Source organism: Cebus imitator, unplaced genomic scaffold, assembly GCF_001604975.1.
Source record: "Cebus imitator isolate Cc_AM_T3 unplaced genomic scaffold, Cebus_imitator-1.0 Scaffold365, whole genome shotgun sequence".
Classification (NCBI taxonomy): Eukaryota; Metazoa; Chordata; class Mammalia; order Primates; family Cebidae; genus Cebus; species Cebus imitator.
Genome location: NW_016107680.1, coordinates 1,647,020 through 1,666,366, shown reverse-complemented (window position 1 = coordinate 1,666,366; position 19,347 = coordinate 1,647,020). Strand labels below are relative to the sequence as shown.

The 19,347-nt window shown below is 40.9% G+C and overlaps 1 protein-coding gene across 38 annotated transcripts in view; it reads left to right on the top strand.

Annotated features, from left to right (window-relative positions):
- Positions 1-19,347, top strand: part of SORBS2 (sorbin and SH3 domain containing 2) — a 390,878-nt gene that overhangs the window by 284,119 nt on the left and 87,412 nt on the right. For 20 of the 38 annotated variants that reach the window (XM_037730851.1, XM_037730874.1, XM_037730863.1 and 17 more), the window contains 3 exons: positions 1,405-1,431; positions 1,663-1,784; positions 18,522-18,660. In XM_037730851.1, coding sequence (XP_037586779.1) covers positions 1,405-1,431; positions 1,663-1,784; positions 18,522-18,660 — 288 coding nt within the window. Of the gene's footprint in view, positions 1-1,404; positions 1,432-1,662; positions 1,785-2,564; positions 3,207-14,611; positions 15,086-18,521; positions 18,661-19,347 lie in introns of all 38 variants that reach the window. The other 18 variants (XM_037730866.1, XM_037730858.1, XM_037730855.1 and 15 more) reach the window with 5 other exon arrangements.

Below are 19,347 nucleotides of genomic sequence, written 5' to 3'. Positions count from 1 at the left end.
CAGGGACAGAGTCATTTGGAAATCCCTGGGCCCAGGATCCCAGGAAGAGGCCCACAGTTGAGCCTAGAGTGACTGTCCTCTGATTTTCCCACTTACTGTTTCCTGTGGCTCCACCATCTTCAACACAGCCTTCAGTGTGAAGAAATAGAGCCTGCCCCCTACAGACTATCAGTTAGAGGCAGATTATCTTGAGCGTCCTTCAGACCAGTGCGGTACACCCTCTCCTTTCTCACCACACCTGCACCCCTGGCGTCTCCAAGCCTCTGGCTCCCATTACCTCGTCCCCAGCACACGCCACACAGCCTTCCTGTTTATCTCAGTTTTACCAAACCAAGCGTAAAATAAACTCCCTGTCCTCAAGCAAATAATCCGAATAGAATCAGTGTTACTAATGCTGCTTCTCTTGTCATAAAGTAGCCATGGGCTATTTTATGGCCTTTTCCCAAATCCCAAAAGTTATTTTTCATTGTCCTTTCCCAAATCCCAAAATGTGTTCACGGTTCACAGTGGATGGCACCCTAGTGGCTATTAAATCTCACTCCTGAGTGTCCCAAAGCAGAATTCTAATAACTGCTTCATATTGCCAAACTGTTCTTCATCTTCATCATGTAACTGATTAAGAATTTCAATCATTTCTGCTTCCACCACATCCTAGAAGCAGGGCCAGGCCTGGTAGCACACACCTGTAGTCCCAGCTCACCAAAAGACTGAGGCTGTAGGATCTCTTGAGCCCACTACTTCAAGGCCAGACCCTTGAAATAGTAGCAAGACCCCATCTCTAAAACACAAAATAAAAATTTTAAATTGTACAAATTTTAGACGTAGGGTCCAATAAACATTTCATGCATAATTCTTTGAAGTAATTTTTCTCTATGGTACCCATTTTATTGCTCCATTTTTAAATTAATTGGAGATAAAATCCATACAAAGTTATCAATGATCAGAAAGTAAAAACTAAATTGCAGGATACAGTTCTCTAACACGGGAGTTAAATGTGCTTATTAACGGCAGGGCATTGGAAGCTAAGGATCCGGGGGGTTTGAATTAGCGCTGGGAGAAGCACTCACTGTTTATAAACAATGATCCTTTAATTTGACATTTAGAAATTCATACATCCATCTTTGGCCATAATCAGATGAAAATTGCATGTTGCAACATTATTGAGGGGAAAAATTACTGATTGCTATATAGATATTTATATATTATAGATATTTAATGAATATCATTCTAATTAAAGTAAAAATAAATGTACAAACCTCCCTTTGGCATGTTTGACATACCCAGATTTTAAAACTGAAATAATGTTTGCAAAAATAATGCATATAGGTCTTTGCCATGTTATTTTGACTGGGTTATTCATTTATTTCACCTTAGTCTTAATTTCAACATTTCTTTTTTTTTCAGGGCGCGATTCTCAGTCACCAGACTCAGGTACAGAAAAGATATTCTGAATAACCATTCTATTATTTTGTGACTTTTAAAAAATATATTCCTAGCCACATTTCTGGCTTCATGTAAAACTTAAATTTCATATACTATTATGCATATTAAATTAAGCCTCTAGTAAGAACATTACAATTTTGGAAATGAAAATAAATTTTATAAAAAATGTTTAAGTGAACGTAGATATTTTTGTATCCAATTGTTTTCCCTTAATGAAAGCTTGGAGATCTTACCATGGCAATCAAGAGACACTGAACGGAGATGCTACATATTCCTCTCTTGCAGCAAAAGGTTTTCGAAGCGTTCGACCAAACCTACAAGATAAAAGATCACCAACTCAGGTAACCCTGCACTCTTCACTATGTGATTTTAAGGCCTGGTTATTAGACCGCTATTTAAAGCCCCTTTCATAGTGTGCATACTTCAATACATGTTTTATTTTTAATATGTTTTTGCTTTTGTGTTTGGTTTGCTTGCCAGGCTTGTATTTGCAACATGGAGAACAAAGTTTAATAAATAAGGATTTTGTTTTATTTCTGATTATGCTCATATAAGTGTATCAGTTTCTAACATAATCTTTAGGATATATTCTAATTCTTTAAAAGCTAACAGCTGATGCCTTGGATTTAAACTGATGAGGTCAGCGATACATTATGTATTCAATAACTATGAGTATGCAACTGTTATATTAACTAAAGGGACTCTGTGTTGGAGATATTAGTAAAATTGTGCCACAGGCATGAAAATTGTTATAAAACAATGCTATTAAATAAACCATATATATATTTCAAAGTCTAATTAAAAAATATGCCAAGAGAACATATGTTCACTTTTAACATAATATCCCAGAATACAGGTGGAACAAATGTTGTAATGTGTTCTCTGGAAACACTTTTTTCCCCTAAGGGCAAACATTGATAATAAAGGCAAATGCATTCTAAATGGAATGAAAATGATCACTCAATCTAGCTAGCAAAATGGATAGCCTAATCAGAAGGTGTGGCATTGCTTTACTTCTGTAAGGACAAGGTCGACGCTGGTTTCTTTCATGACTAACTTTGACTTTCTTTCTGTTTTTCTTTCAACTTTCTTTCTTTTTCTGGATCCCTTTGTCAATCCAGGCACCCCCTCCACCAGACAGAAAAGAGAGCTTTCATAGCTCTTTGATAACCAGTCACCCAAAAGGTGTCTTTTTAGACCAGTTAGTAACTAACACACAAACTCCCTCCTGTACAGAGTACTTTGCTAACCAAAAACCTCTTCAGGGAACTATGTATTCCAATGAAGACTCCAGACAGACAATTGTATATTCTGAAGAATCTAACACAACCGTGTCATATACACAAAAAATCACTAATCCATTACCAGCAGCTTCCAGCACGGATCCTACACCATTCACTAACATCAACACCCCAGTTCTACAAGAGGACTACAGGCATGATTCTCAAACTCGGAGAATTTCTACCTTGAAACTAACCCATAACCAGGATCTAGGAAGTAGCAGCCCCATTAATACTCCACAGTTTTCCAAACCTGTCGAAGTTCCATCATTTCTCCAAAGGTCCTGCTCACTGCCCCCTCATCCAGCGCATGAGACACACACAGCCTGTCTTTCCATCCAGATAGCTCCCCTTTCAGGCCAGGATCCTCAAAGCCACCAACGGCTACCTGAGCTTCCTCCAGAGACTGCAAAGATACCTCTTCAGCGAGACAGACAAAAATCTGCCGTTGCAGTGGCCTCGCAGTCCTCAGACTGCAGGGTGGTACACGACGCTTCTCAGTCTCTTATTAATACATGCGTACTGTAGAGACACTAACTTTTTTGGTTTGGGCTTCTTATACGACCTGATGTTTTGTTAGTTTCCAAGCAGGAAGGGAAAGGAGAAAGAAACCATTTTCCGATTTAAAACCCTACCAAATTCATCAGCAAATTTCTAGGTATCTTTCAATTTAAGTATACAGATCTTTCATCCAAAAATCATGTTCTAAAAGTTTTTTTTTTCTTCTATGTATTTATGAGAAATTATTGATGGGTCAGTTATCATTTAAGACACTGCAGACTACTTCAGGACATAAAGCATGTTTAGGTTTCAAAGAAATATTTTTCTTTTTTTCTTTTTTTTTTTTCCTTTTTGAGACGGAGTTTCACTCTTGTTACCCAGGCTGGAGTATAATGGCGCGATCTTGGCTCACTGCAACCTCTACCTCCCAAGTTCAAGTGATTCTCCTGCCTCAGCCTCCTGAGTAGGTGGGATTACAGGCACGCGCCACCATGCCCAGCTAATTTTTTGTATTTTTAGTAGAGACGGGGTTTCACCATGTTGACCAGGATGGTCTCGATCTCTTGACCTCGTGATCCACCCGCGTCGGCCTCCCAAAGTGCTGGGATTACAGGCTTGAGCCACCGCACCCGGCAATATTTTTCATATTAGAACTTTTTGTACTTAGTTCTACTTTATTTACATGTGTGAAATCTCTTCAAATAATTGTCAATTATAGTTTGCTTTGGTGAGGAATAGTTAATTTTAAGCAGTATCTATCTCTTTGCAACTCAATATTTATTTTCACTAAAACTGGATCAGTTTATCATTTCCGAAAGTATATTAGTCAACTTTTATTATCCAGACTTGCAGGAAGTAAATCTTTCTTTCCATGTATGTAGAATCCTGTCATAGCATCCTTCTGCTCACATGTATTAGTCTGTTAGCAGCAGAAACGTGTTTCTCTTTTTGACTTCTCCATAAAATAACGTAGTACTAAGAGCATACACTTTAAGGGTAAACTGTAGCTTTTAAGCCAGGCATCATTGACTATGTGATGAGATATTCATCCAAACTTCTCTGAGTCTGAACAAAGAAATGAGAATAATGATCGATCCTTAATTCATAGGTTAAGGTAAGACTGGGAAATTACCATGGACTAGATAGAGCGAGCCCTCAATAAATGATAGCTGTTAATAAAATATGTCATAGCAGCAGCAACAGAGTACTGTTAGTATTGAAAACACTGGCACCTAAGTAAATAATCTGTATATTACTCCTTTTTGTATCTGAGTTATTAAAGATCATCCAAAACATATATATATATTTTGGGGGGGGTACAGAGTCTCACCCTTGTTGCCCAGGCTGGAGTGCAGTGGCGCTATCTCGGATCACTGCAACCTCCACTTCCCAGGTTCAAGCGATTCTCCTGCCTCAGCCCCCCAAGTAGCTGGCACGCACCACCACACCCAGCTAATTTTTTGTATTTTTAGTAGAGACAGGGTTTCACTATATTGGTCAGGCTGGTCTCAAATGAGGAGATACATTTTTAACTGTGAAAATCTCCAAAAGATAACTAATTGACACCAAGATCCCCCCACCCGCTCATAAAGTAAATGATTAAAAAGACAAACTAGTTTTATCATACCTCTACTAAAATATCTTCTCCATCAGCTAATCAAGATGTACAAAATTCACTCGGTAGAGAATTTCTTTTAATTAAGGTAATATGTTCTGAAAGCCCCTATGAAATCAGATGATAATCATAACATTAATAGCAGCTAACAAATATGAAGGGTTTACTCTATGTTCCAGCTTGTTTATGTTTATTAATAATTTCCACAATCTCGTGGAGTAGGTATTACTACTGTCCTTATTTTATGGATAAGAAAACTGAGGCACACAAGTTGCACCCCCAGGGTCATGCAGCTGGCAAAAGGTAGAACCAGGATACATACCCTAGCAAGCTGGCTGCAGGGCTGGCACCCAGAACGACTGCTAGCTGTCATTGTGAAAGAGTAACTCACCAGTGACAAGGGGATACGGGGCCGTGACACTGGGAGCTAAGGCAGATGTGTCTTGATGGGGTTCAGGAGTCCAGGAAGGTCTGAGGGAGCAGAAGCCCTCTGCGACTATACAGACAGACCTGTCCCAGTGTCAGTGGGCAGACTCATGGGCATCCCAGGATGGGCACGCCAGGAAGCAGGGGTAGCAGAAGTCACAGGAACACGTGTCAGTCACTGGACTCAGCCAACAGTTTGCTGCTTCAGAATGGTGTTGTGATGTCTGAGAACAAGTTGATAACCTTCGTTTTGCATGGTTTTATCCAGGCTAAGCAGGGCCAGTTGGTTTCATTATATAATCCCCAGGGTATCCGCACCATCCAAAAGTTAAGATTTGAGATTCTGTCACTGCTGTTCATTCAACAAATATTTATTGGGTGCCTGACCTATGTCAAGTCTGTTCTTGTGACAAAGCTGGATTTGAAACCATTCATGCTTAAAATTTGTCTGTGTGTGTCAGGAGGGGCAAACATTAATAAGAACTTGAATAAATTACATATATTAGATTACTCTATGGAAATTGAATCATGCCATGCAAAGTTGAGATGTGGAGACCAGATGTCATGTCAAGAATGGTAGCTCAGTCAATAGAACTCACTGAGAAGACAGAACAGCTTTGAAGGGGAAGAATATTCCAGGCAGAGGAAACATCTCATGCTGGGGCTGTGGGAGGATCAGAAGGAAGCCTGAGGGAGGGAGAGGAAGTAAGTGAGGTGAGAGTGATAGGAAGTGAAGTCAGAGGTAACAAAGACCAGATTCAGGGATTTTGACGTTTACTCTCAATAAAAATGGAGGCCATTGGAAGATGTTGAGAGTACCACCATCATTATTTGCCTTATATTTTAACAAAATCATTCTGGCAGCTCAGTGAAAAATGTACCATAGTGGGGCAAGGAGGACATCAGGCAAACCAGTTAGGTAACTACTGCAGTCATTTGGGTGAGAAATGATGGGGGCTTCAAGCAGGGGCCAGCAGAGGAGGTGGTGAGAAATCAGATTGTGAGAATGTATTTTGGAAAGGAGCTAACAGGACTTCCTGGCAGATTGCATGTGGGATGTGAGGAAGAGAAAAGTCAAGGTTGACTCCAGCTGGAGGACGGCACTGCCATCAGCTCAGACTGGACAGCTGTGGGTGGAGCAGGTTGGTGGAAACTTCAGAGGTTCCGTTTGGGATACAGGAAGTTTGAGGACACGAAGTGGTCAAGTACACACTCGGATGTGAGAGCCCGTGCTTCAGGGGAAAGGTCCTGATTGGAGGTACAAGCCACTGGCTAATCGATGGATTTTGTGGCCCTGAGATGGCGTGAGATCACCAGGGAGGGAGGACAGAGAGGAGAGGACGGCCAAGAGTTGAGCCTGAGTGAATCTCAACGTGAAGAGGAAGAAGCAGCAGAAGAGGCTGAAAGCAGTGTCCTCTAAGGGAGGAGGAAGTTCAGGAAAATGTGGCATCCTAAGAGCCACGCGAGGAACTGTGTGGAAAGGAAGGGACGGTTAACTGCGCAAATGCTGTCGATAAGACAAGTATGAAATGAAAGCTGAAAACTTCCCATTGATTCCGTCGTGGGGAAGGCGGCTTTTGGGGAGTGGCTATGAGAAGGACTGGGAAGAGCGTGGTTGGGCAGTCAGCTCTTTCAAGATCTTATTAACATAAAACCATTCTCTAGTTACTCGCCCTCCCCAAAAAGCAGTTTTCTCATCTATGAAACGGGGACAACAATAACAACCCTTCATAGCACTGCTGGGAGGTTTGAGTGAGATAAGCATACAAGGATCTGGGCGTGGTGCCTGCTTCGTCATAATTCCTCAATGTATAACAGTTTTCCAAATTACCCATGTGATTGGAAAAAAGAAATATATTATTTTCAACAATACTGGTTGTTGAAAATATATATATATTTATATATTGAAAATATATATATATTTGTTGAAAAAATATAAATGTATATATATTACTGGTAGATAAAAGTTTATTTCAACAGACTTTCAGTTTCTTCCAAGATGGTGTGTGTCCTCTTTTATCAGGCTTTGTAAAAAAGGTAGCATGAAGCCGTTGCAGTTTTTATTCTCTGTCTAAAATTTTGGTAAGAACATTTAACACGAGATCTGCCTTCTCCACAAATTTGTGAGTGTGCAGTGCAGTGTTGTGAACTATCGGCACCGTGCTGTGCAGCTGATCTCTAGAATTTATTCATCTTCTTTCTCTTTCTCTCTCTCCCTCCCTCCCTTCCTTCCTCCCTTTCCTCCTTCCTTCCTTTCTTTTTCTTTCTTCCCTTCTTTCTTTTCTTTCTCTCTATTTCTTAAAAAAACAACAAAAAAAGAATGTATTCATCTTGCTTTATGCCAACTAAAACTTTATGCCCACTGAATAGCAACTCACCTCCGCCTTCCCGCAGCCCCGGCAACCACCACTGTCTTCTCTGCTGAGACATTTGTCATTCTGAGACTGACTTATTTCACTTGGTATAACATCCTCTAGGTTGCTCCAGGTTACAGCACGTGGCAGGATTTCCATCTTTTTTCAGGCTGAGTAGTACTCCATTGTGTGTATACAGCACATTTTCTTTGTCTATTTATCCATCAGTGGACGTTTGGCTTGTTTCTACATCTTGACTAGTGTGACATGCTTCATTTTGAAGTCTCATTTTCCATGTAGTGATCTTTCACAATGGTGACCTTTCCATTTTAAACACTTGCACTCCACATTCTGGTAAGTCTTAGCAAACGCCAAGTGCTGTAAGCCATACACTGTGAATCAGCCAAATATGTGCTCCATTATAAAGAATTAGACTCCCAGGAATTAGCAGGCCCAAGCAATAAAAGTGCAGCAAGATGAGAAAAGTACATTTCAGTGTTCCAGAAGTTTCACTTACATAGTTTTGTTGTTATTAAATTCTGGCCATTCGCTTAACAAGAAAACTACAGGTCACTGTTAGAAATTCTCTTCATAGTTGACAGTTTTTCACAGTGTTTTCTAAGTGGCATGTGCTTTAATTTACCTCCTAGAAACAGACCAGAAATGAGGCATGTTATCCTTCAGTCACTGTGTGACCAGATATCCTGTTGCTAAAAATGTCACATTGTTCTCAGTGCCAAATAAGTGAAGGTATCAGCCAGACCCTTTGAAAGACAGCAAAAAGCTGCACCCAGACAGCTTCTATGCCATCTGTGCTGTGTTCTTTGCTTCAGGAAGATAAGTTTGTCCTGTCCATTATGAAACAACATAATCGATCATTTGCCAAGGCCTCACCTTCACAGCTGCCACTGCACATATGCTGGGGACTCAAAGGGGAATTTGCCTGCCTGTCATGTAGCAGGGAGAGGAAACTCCTTTCTTTGGCTCCATGGGATCAGTGTGTAGATGCTAAGGAGGACAGAGTAATGCAGACATGTCAGCAGTGGGGGATGAAAGGGGCAGAACTACAGAACACACTTTCTGTAACATTTCTATCAAGACCAGCCCCGATCGGTGCTGTAGTCTATTCGTATGGCTTCCTTTCTGTGGGGTCGTAATGCTATTAGTTGATCAGATCTTTGGCAATTTCTCCATTTGATGTCTGTGCACACACATGCATATGTGCGTATTTACATAATTGAGCATTAGAGAATACTTGGGAGCCCAACATGAGTTTAGAAATAAAACCTCCTCTTCAACATCTCCCAATAGATGGGCATCCAGCCTCTTCTGAATTCACTTAATGAAGAGCTCAGTTACATCCTGAGGCAGCAATCCAGTGCTCGGCCATTTCTGAGATCTAATTATTAGAAAGTATTTTTAATGCAGGGTCATGATCTGCCTTCCTTAACTTCTGCACGGTTATCCACAGAGCAAAGGAGAGGAAATGTTCTTCCGCCTCTGTCTGACAGTGTTCATGTGATTTTTCTCCTCCCTACGCTGCTGCTGGCTTTGTGCAGAGCATTCCTGTTCCTTGCCAGCGTTTTAATTTTTTAAAACATGCTTCTCCTTTTTTTGAGATCTATTACAGCACACCAGGCCCTGTGCTAAGTACTTTACATTGCCCCACTTAATTTTTACAGGCTTTAAGAGATGGGTTTTATCCATGTCTATATTTTATACATGAAGGAACTGAGGCCAAGGAAATCAAACAGCTTGCCCAAGTCTGTCCGACTGGAGATCCACAGCTCAGCCAGGAGCCTCTGCTGCCTCTACGTTCTCACACAAGCTGATTCTTAAATCCCAATCCCATATTTTAGCATTGTTCTTAAAATACAACACTTTCCCAGATGCAAAACCGTATTCCCCATCTGAATACCACAGAGTACTGGAGAAATACTTATTCCCCTGATTCAGATGCCACATGCCATTGGTGTGCCCGATCCGTGTGACAATTTTACATCATTTGTCACCCAGGTCTTTGGTGGGGAGCATATGGTCAAAATAATTTTTATTATGAGGCCGTCAGACAATCTCACATCACTGCAATGCAGGCAGTACAGCCAGGCCTTAGGAAAATGGGCAGTGACCAGGCAGCTGCCCTCCCTCCTTCTCAACCGTAGGAACTGCATAGAGTTCCCTGTCTCTCTCTCTCTCTCTCTTAGTTTCTGCTCTGTCATTACTCCAAGTTGCCCATGGGTTTCCATGACATTCTCTGACTTCTTGTATTTGGGTACCCTACAGTTACCTGAGGGGCCATTCAGTGTCATGTAATTCAAATTCCCAGGAGGGAGACAGGGCCCCATTGGCCTAGCAGGGTCCAGTTCTCCCCCTTCCCAGCCAGCCGTGGCTAGCAAAATGGTGACCCGGCACAGACACAGCGGCCCGGCATGTCTCCTCATACCCTAAGGACAGGCCAGGAGAGAGGGGGCAAATTGTCCCAAAAGCATGTGGGGATGGGAGGTAAAGGTTGGTTTTTTTTAATTGCATTTTAGGTTTTGGGGTACCTGTGAAGAACATGCAGGATTGCTGCATAGGCACACACATGCCAGTGTGATTTGCTGCCTTCCTCCCCGTCACCTATATCTGGCATTTCTCACCCCTTCTTAGATATTTCCTTTTCAAGTCAATTACTGTCAATGCTGCTGGAAAAAAGAGAACAAAAACCTGTCAAATTTCTTTGCTTGACGTTTAATATATATCCCTTATGCTCCTTGAGAAATGAGGCCCAGAAGCTCAATACAAAAGATGCGAAGAGAGAGATGTTAGGATCCTTGAGCACAGGGCCATGTCAAGCCTGGGGTGGAAGGAAATTCCTTCCCCCAAATACCTATTTTGTATATTGTGAATGACTTTTTTCCTACAATGTTTAAGTCATTCGATTTTTTAAAAAAAAAATTAAAATGCAGGTTTATTAACACTCACACATTATTTTAAGTTTAAATATTTTATTTAAAGCAAAACAATTTTTTTTAAACAGAGTCTTGTTCCGTCATCCAGGCTGAAGTGCAGTGGTGGGGTCTCAGCTCACTGCAACCTCCACCTTCCAGGTTGAAGCAATTCTCCTGCCTCAGCCTCTCAAGTAGCTGGGATTATAGGCACCCGCCACCATGCGTCGCTAATTTTTGTATTTTTAGTAGAGACAGGGTTTCACTATGTTGACAAGGCTGGTCTTGAACTCCTGACCTCAGGTGATCCACCTGCCTCAGCCTCCCAAAGTGCTGGGATTACAGGTGTGAGCCACCACGCTTGCCCTATTACATGTTTACTTCACCTTAAATTAAATAAAAAGTATTTAAGATTGCCATCAGTAAATTGGAAATTGTCTAACATGTCTATTCTCTCAACTAAGACTGAAATAAGCAAAAATGTAGACTTTGAAAATATTATTGATGAGTTTTCTTGCATTAAAAACTCCAAACCCAGTTGTTTTTTTTCTCTTTTCCTATGACGTGGCATGGTCTTTATTTAAATTTTTGACATTTTTATTCATTATGGGTGTTTTTTCTTTTTTGCACTGATTTTGATTTTCTTTCAAAGATTGCATTGAAACAGAATTCATCTCAATTACTGTTTAAATTTGGCCCCAATAGGCACTTTACTCACCTCTCCCTAGGCCTGGCCATGCACCCCTTCATATCCCGCTTCACACTACCCTCCTTCACCGCCAGCCTCTGCATCTACTGAATCAGCAACTGATGGCTTAGGACCTTATGCCTATAGATGTGTTGTCACTGAGTTTATGAGCAAACTAAAGATCACATTACCCATGACTATGGTGGTTTTAGAGACAGTAAGCTTTAGCTTTTGGTGTGTTTCAAGGCAGAGGATATGAGCAAATCAACCCCGCCTTGAGGGGGAACATGCCTTCTGCAGTCTGCCATTGGTCCCATCATTCCCTGTCATCCAACGTGGGCTTGATTTGCACATCCTGGATATTTTCCTTGCCCATGATGGGCACTTGAGTTTGCAGTACCTTCATCCAACTCAGCACGCCTTTTCCCCTGCTGAAGCTTACCCTCCGTGAATCTCCTTGCTCCTTCTTTCCTCGGGAACTCCAACGTTGATTTGGTGATCTCTCTCATCCACAGGCTCTCTTTAGCACTCTGAGTTGGATTCGTTCGGACGAAGAAGCTCTGTGCTAGTTTGAGTAAGCAGGTGCTCTCTCTTGGTGCATCAATCATATTAAGGTTTAAGCACTGTCCCTGTCCTTTGCAGAAGACCAGGCAGCTGCTAGCTGGTGTTTCTCATTACCCGCTTCCTGCTAGCTCAACAGGTGGGGAAAGAAAAAAAAAATGTATACTCACAAAAAGTTGGTGACCCTTGATCCCTATTCAAACGCCTTAGCCTTCCATGGTCCTGAAAAGAAGGAGACATGAAATGATTAGGATGATTTTTCTGCAGTCATCTACTTGCCACTCATGAAGTAAGAAAAAAAAATGTACTTGGTTAAGCTCGTTTCCCCTATTTTCAAGGTAGTCCAGATTGGGAAAATACCACCTTCTTCCCCTTTCACACCTTTGCTGCTGCTCTCCTTATTTTCCTGAGGAGAAACATGTGTAACATGGTCTTTCCCTCCCCCTGAGTCTACAGGGTATTCCATTCATGTGGAGATTGGGGTCTTATAAAAGCTTTTTTGTAGGTGACCAGTGCGCTGTTGAATTGTTGAGTTTTATCTGTAGAAATTTATGTGTAATGTGACTCGCCAAGAGGCATTTCATGCCTTACACACACTCGCAAACACACACACATAAATACACACATACACATGCATGCATTGAAAGACTCAAAACCAGGAACATGTCAGGAGATGGTGAAATAAACTCAAAAGGTAGAATAATTCTGTTTTCTATGGGCATTCTATTTGGAAGAACAATTGAATGTATAAGGGCCATCCCCAGACACTATGCTATGCAAACTAATGATCATATTACCTGTGATGAGGATGATTTTAGAGAGAATATGCTTCAGCTTTTGATATGTTTCAAGTCAAAGGATACGAACAAGTCAATCCAATAGGGATTAAAGTCATTAGATGTTTTTCTTTTAATTTTAAAGGGGAAAAGTCTCCTGAGCAGATAACTCAAATCCTTTTGTATGATTTGTATTATTTCTTAGAGTTTTCATTTAGTATAAACAAAACTAGAAAGAGATTCATATTCCATGGAAACATCCTTAGTAAAACTGCATTGTTAGGAGAAATTTTATTGACACTATCCAAAGACTGCTTTATACTGAATTACATTCAGACTTATAGCAGAATTTTAAAATATTAAGTTAGAATTATGATAATTTTATAATATTATAGTTTTACCTCCAATAAGATTGCAGTTATTATAAGTACTTGGTAATAATAAGAATGCATTCTCACCAAAACATTTGAGGTTCTGGGTAGCTAAGATTTCTGTCAGTGATTTCTAGAGATTGAAGCAATCTGTTTTTTCATAAACAGTAAATATATATATATATATATATATATATATATATATATATCACATTTTAAATGACTATGTTTAAACAAGAAAAAAAAATCATATTAAGTAGAATTAGGACAAGAAAACCTGTCTTTTTATCCAAGGTTGGGGTTTCTTAACCCGTCAGATTAAGGATCTGCTTTAGAGTGTCTCTGTCTCCCTGAAGTTTATGCAGAACTTTATATAAGTATGAAATTGTGCATTTCCCTAAAAGAAGGATCAGTTGCTTTTATCAGATTTCTAAGGGATCTATGATTCAGAGACACCTTTTATGTGATGGATTTTTTAAAGTATTCAAGTAAAAGTCTGAGAAAAAAATTATTGTAACTTTTTTTTAGGCCAACAGCCCACAAGACATCAGCCATTATGAAAATTACGGCCTGCGAAGAACACCAAATTGTACTACTTAAATCTTTGCTAGGCAATACTTCTAAGTTTATACAGCTCTTTCATTCATTTCCTGTTTTCGTACTAATGTCTTCCAATACTTCTGGCTATCTATCTTAAAGCCATCTCTTCCCTGAAACATCCCCTCCAAAAAATATCTATTCCGAAAGGTAGAAAAAACAAGTAAGAAAACTTGCTTTGGAGTGTTATTCACTTATGTTGAATTGGGTGCTTATCATTCTATTTGTCACGTGTGGTCAGACACCATCAAGGCTACCACAGGTGGCTGTAAAATGTTCAAACAACCATCTTTTTTCTGCCTTCTACAGAGGATTCCTCTGCTATATTTAGCCTGTTGGGTTATATATGGCCTTGGAGCTGTTAAATCTTTTGTTTTTCCTTCAGTTTCTTTCTCCTTTACCTAAGATTTAATGCCAAGCGTAGTTCTAACCAACTAGGGTACATTCTAACCATTATCAGTGGCTGGTTTTCATTTTCACACATGGTACCTCTATTGCATTGCTGGAATATTCTGAAGTCCAGTTCTTTCTGTATTTGGTAGAGAAATCAAACAGATTTGATAAGTGGAAAGGAAATAAAATATCCTTTCCACTTAGTTGTGTTTAGTATCATCGATATTTAGATTCATAAACCAGGAAAAAAATAAGACAGGTTTATGTTTTGGGGATATTTTGGCAAGGGAGAGGAAATTATGCCGTAAGATTTTTCTAGTGAAGGGCAAACCAATTCTGCTGACCAGTAGTATGATATCATATTATTGTCAGAAATGCAAAAACTAAAACTCCTGAGGAAAAAGTTTCATTCTGCCAACACTCTCAAGCCCCTACCCAAATTCCGTTGCAGTGCTGTGTGAAAACCAGCCTGGTTTCCAAAACACACTGACTGGATTCACGTTCCTCCTGTTTTCATGGTTTCTCTGCACTTGTGCGGTTGGCACCTAATCCATCTGAATGTCACTCCTTGAAGTGCTTGCAAATAAAACCCATGCTTTGCCTTCTCTGCCACATTGCAAAAAGAGGTATTTTTGTTAATTGGATAATTTATCTCTTATTATTTTTTCCTCATACTCAGCTTGGAAATCAGAACTTACCTGCCAGTGTGTTGGAGGTAAATGCTTCACAGACACACAGACAAACCACACCAGAAGCCTCTCCTCCATGCCCTCCTTCCGTGGTACCTTTGAACCGAGCCACTTTCTCACCAGGCAGTGTTGCCAGCTCAGCATCACTTAGCCTTCCACCACCCGATGGTTTGGGGTCTTCACGCCTGCATACGCCCCAGAGCCTTTCCCACTGCCTATACAAACACCTGCTCCCAGCTCCTGAAAGCCTTATCCACAGCCACGACACAGGCTCTCTGACTACAGACTCCTCCCTGGCCGAGCACTCCTCCCGCTCGGAGAGCGAGTCCTCCACAGCCATGCTAGAGGAGCTGCAGATTGGTGACTCTGACACCGCGGGCCATTCTGAGACACCCTCCCCCACCTGGGGTCAGAGGTCTGCTGTGACAGATGGCACCACCTTAACCACCCCTGCGGCCATTCATGTAATTATTCTGCCTTTCTTTGCCTCCACCTCTTCCTTATAAGGACCGATTTCTTGTGCCATCTCATTTTTCAGCTGACATTTTTATTCGCATAGGTGTTGATTCCGAAACCAAGTCTGTGCCATCTGTCAGGGAAATCACTACAGTCATCCTCATACGCCTACTAAAGGCTGAAAAAGTCACTTATATTCTCTTCACTCATTTTAGAATTACTTACAGTTACTCTAAAATAGTTACTTATGGTTTCTCGTGTTACTGTAGCTGATGAGTCGTACAGTGATTTGCCTTATCTCAGAAATTTACATAAATATACATTACAATATGTTATGATCATAAAGTCTAAAATTTTTCAAAACATTTTAACCCCGTATTAATGCCTGTTAGTAGTTTTTCCCACAGTCTCACATGAATGTGTCCTGTGTGACGCTTCTCTGTGTCCTTGTTTCTCACATGAATGGTGACTGACTGCATGAGGCTAATTTTTCTTGCCTCTCCTTCCCTAATAGCTACAACTTTTGAACTCCTCTGTTGTCCAGGAGTGAATGATGTCAATAATTTTAATCTACCTTACAGAAACTTAACCGTAGGATTTTTTAAAATTATTCTTCCTCAGCCATTTCAGTATAGAAATTTATGAATACATTTTTAATTTTTTTTTTTTTTGAGACAGAGTCTGGCTTTGTCGCCAGGTGCCAGGCTGGAGTGCAGTGGTGCGATCTTGGCTCACTGCAACCTCTACCTCCCAGGTTCAGGCAGCTCTCCTGCCTCAGCCTCCCAAGTAGCTGGGACTACAGGTGCACGCCACCACGCCCACCTAACTTTTGTATTTTTAGTAGATTCGGGGTTTCACCATGTTGGCCAGCATGGTCTCAATCTCTTGACCTCGTGATCCACCCGCCTCAGCTTCCCAAACTGCTGGGATTACAGGCATGAGCCACCTTGCCCGGCCATTTTTAAATTTTATATATCAATAGTTTGTCTTTCATTTATAGCAATATATACATCTCTTCCATACATATATTACTTAAATATATCTATGTGATAAGCCATCCCTAATAAATGATTTGTGAGTGGCTAAAATGTTTCAAAATTTTATGGCACAGATTGCAAATAACGTGTAGGTAACGGCTTCCGTTTGAAAGGCACATAACCTCAAGCGAAAAATAGTAATTTTTTAATTGATATTATAATGAAGTTCCACATAAACACTGTCACAGACAAAATGCTCTTTGTGCTACATCGTTTTTATATTCTATCAAGCTCATAAATCTGCAAATTTTATGCACAGAGAAATGTTATAATAAGCCATATGTTTTTTAAGACACTGCAATTTACAGAAAGTAAAAGATGCTTTTTTTGGTGATGGGATTTAGTATTCCCACAATGGCTGGGTCTAACACTTTGCATTCAAATGTTCCATTCAGAGACTGGCTACAGAAGGAGCCTCGTTTTCCAGGTCTAACCCCACAGTGAGTCCCTCACCTGCCACAGGGGACCAGCCCAACCGCAGGTACCGGGAGCGCAGCAGGTGTGGGCTCCTACCATGTCCTCCTGTGCTTCAAATGGTTCTGAGCTTTTTAAAACTTCACCAGGACCTTTAATTAAAAATACAAGGGAGTGACAGTATATCAATCTACACGCTGACCTGTTCAATTTTCTGTTTTTAAGACGCTTCAGGAGCCTAACTATCTTATATGCAGTCTTGGGCACAAGCAGAGCTACTTGTAACAGAGATTAATTTCAGTTATCAGTTTAAAATTGCAAATAGATTATCCATGACGTGTTTTTCCTAATAATGAATTCAATGTCACAATACAGTGTTTTCTAAACTGCTAATGATATTATTTTAGTCATAAAATCCTGATTATTTTAACACAATAAAAGAATAAACCTGCTTTCAGTGTTTACTTTTTTAACCCCTAGTTAATACTATTGAAACCATCAAAATAGGATTTAGAGCAAGTTTCCTAGGTTTAGTAACCTAGTTAAGCTGATGGTTTCTCATAAGAAGGATTCTTGGGCTTTTAACATTAATTATAACATATTGTAATACTATTACGATGATATTGACAAAGATCCACCAAACTTAATTTGGGCTAAGAGGTGAGAGTGTTCTCAAATCATTCGTTGGAGGTACATAAAGCCTCTGAAGATTTGGGGAGGCCTGTGCCTCACGCTTGCTTGAACATCCGGCTCTCTCCAGGGAACAGGTCCTCGAGATATGGCCGGTTATGATATGACAGTAATTTTTCTAACAGCCTGAAGAAGTACTTAATCAATAAGCATAAGGCTTGTAATGAAATGTTTATCGATTTGGGGACATAAGTGGTATGGCTACACAATAATGAAATTAGACTTATTCTAGGTCATTTGAAAACCTATCTGCTTTAAAGTGAAATCATGGAAATATGCGGTTACTATATCTATGTTTCAAGCCTGTGTAATAGAAGTTTATTTTTTAAATAAGTAGAAAAGTTTCACAAACTATGGTTCTTTATCTGTGTGCCTCTGTGTGTTGTATGTGTTTAACTACAAGATAAATTAACTAAATGTTCTTGCTAATGTTGGCCTTACTTGCATGCACTGTGTGCGCTCCGCACTGGTCAGTGTTGTGCTGTGTGTCTGTGAACTAAGCCGATTCAGTTCAATCAGAATTGACTGAACATTTACTCTCCATTAGCACTAGGCTGTATGTTGTAAAAACGATTAAAGAAGCATATATGTGACCATCTTCAACAGGAAGCTTGAGATACCGTTGGCGATAGAAAATGCTCAGATATGAAACAGTCAAAACAATGAATAATTCAGCAATCAGAGATTCATAAAGTGCTAAATGAGCTGAAGCAGGGAGAAGCCAGAGGTTGAGCATGTCTTTCTGATCCTTTGCCAGATACCTGATCCTTCTAGAGTAGGTTGCTTCATGATATATAAATCCAAACAACCAGGTTCGTTATGCCAGCCGCCTTGCTCTGGAAGTGTTCCTTCACCAGAGGATATCCCTGACTAAGTCTGAGAACCGATCCCTTGCCGCATGGCAAAGGGCATCATGTCAGTGCTGCATGGAACACCACGGCCGTGTTCTGACCACTGACGTTTAGACTGTCAGAGCAAAGGGTCCTCCACGTTTACTTGGTACTGACTCCTACTGATACCATTTGGCACCTCTGTTGGCAGAGTGGCATGTCCGCTGGTCAGCCGCCTTCATTCTTCCTAACCAATCCCTGCGCCCTCAGATACACAAAGAGTGATTTTCAGAAATAAAGGAAGAAAGAGAAGGTGAAGAACGGACCATGCCCTCTGACATCAGTTTTCAAAATAAATAAGAGCTTGGCAGCTGATTACTGTCCTGTGATTGGAAGTCTTTTATTATCACCTGATGGAATGACGTTTACGGGTAACTATGTGCTTTAACTCGATGGCTTTGCACTTTTCTCAGAGCCAGATAACAGTGAATGGAAACTCTGGAGGTGCCGTGAGTCCCATGAGTTACTATCAGAGGCCGTTTTCCCCCTCGGCGTATTCTCTGCCAGCCTCACTCAACTCCAGCATTGTCATGCAGCACGGCACGTCCCTTGGTAAGTCATTTACTCACCGTGATTTCCATGAAAACCGCACGGCAAGTACAACCACAGGAGAAAAATAGGGGCCGTCAGGGTGAGGCAGGAGCACTCAGCATTCTGCTATTTCATGACCCTATCCACAGGGACAACCTGGGGCAGAGGACCCAACGTGGGAAAAAATGGGCACCATGATATTCCGAGACGATGACTCCACCTGTATCTGGTCCAGGAGTGAGCACTTAAATGTTGCAGGTGGTGGAGTAGAAAGAAAAAGAACACAGCTACTTAGGGCAGGGGGTTTGCGCCCCTGGAGGGCGTGAATGCAGGCTTCTCACTGGGGCAGCTTGTTCGTCTTGGAAAATCTTCCACCATGGACTACTTCCTGGGTGTCTGTAGAAGGGAGAATCATTTCACAGTTAAAACACTCTAACAGGAGGGCAGGCTACCCCACAAAGCAATGACACAGCCATCCACTGAGTCACAAAGTAGAAAACCACCATTCAAACCAAGGCTAGAAGACCTGCAGTCAAGGATATGGTAGCTGGAAACCACACAAGAAGAGTTCCTTGGCTGGGCGTGGTAGCTCACACCTGTAATCCCAGCACTTTGGGAGGCCGAGGTGGGTGGATCACTTGAGGTCGAGAGTTCGAGACCAGCCTGACCAATATGGTAAAACCCTGTCTCTACTAAAAATACAAAAAT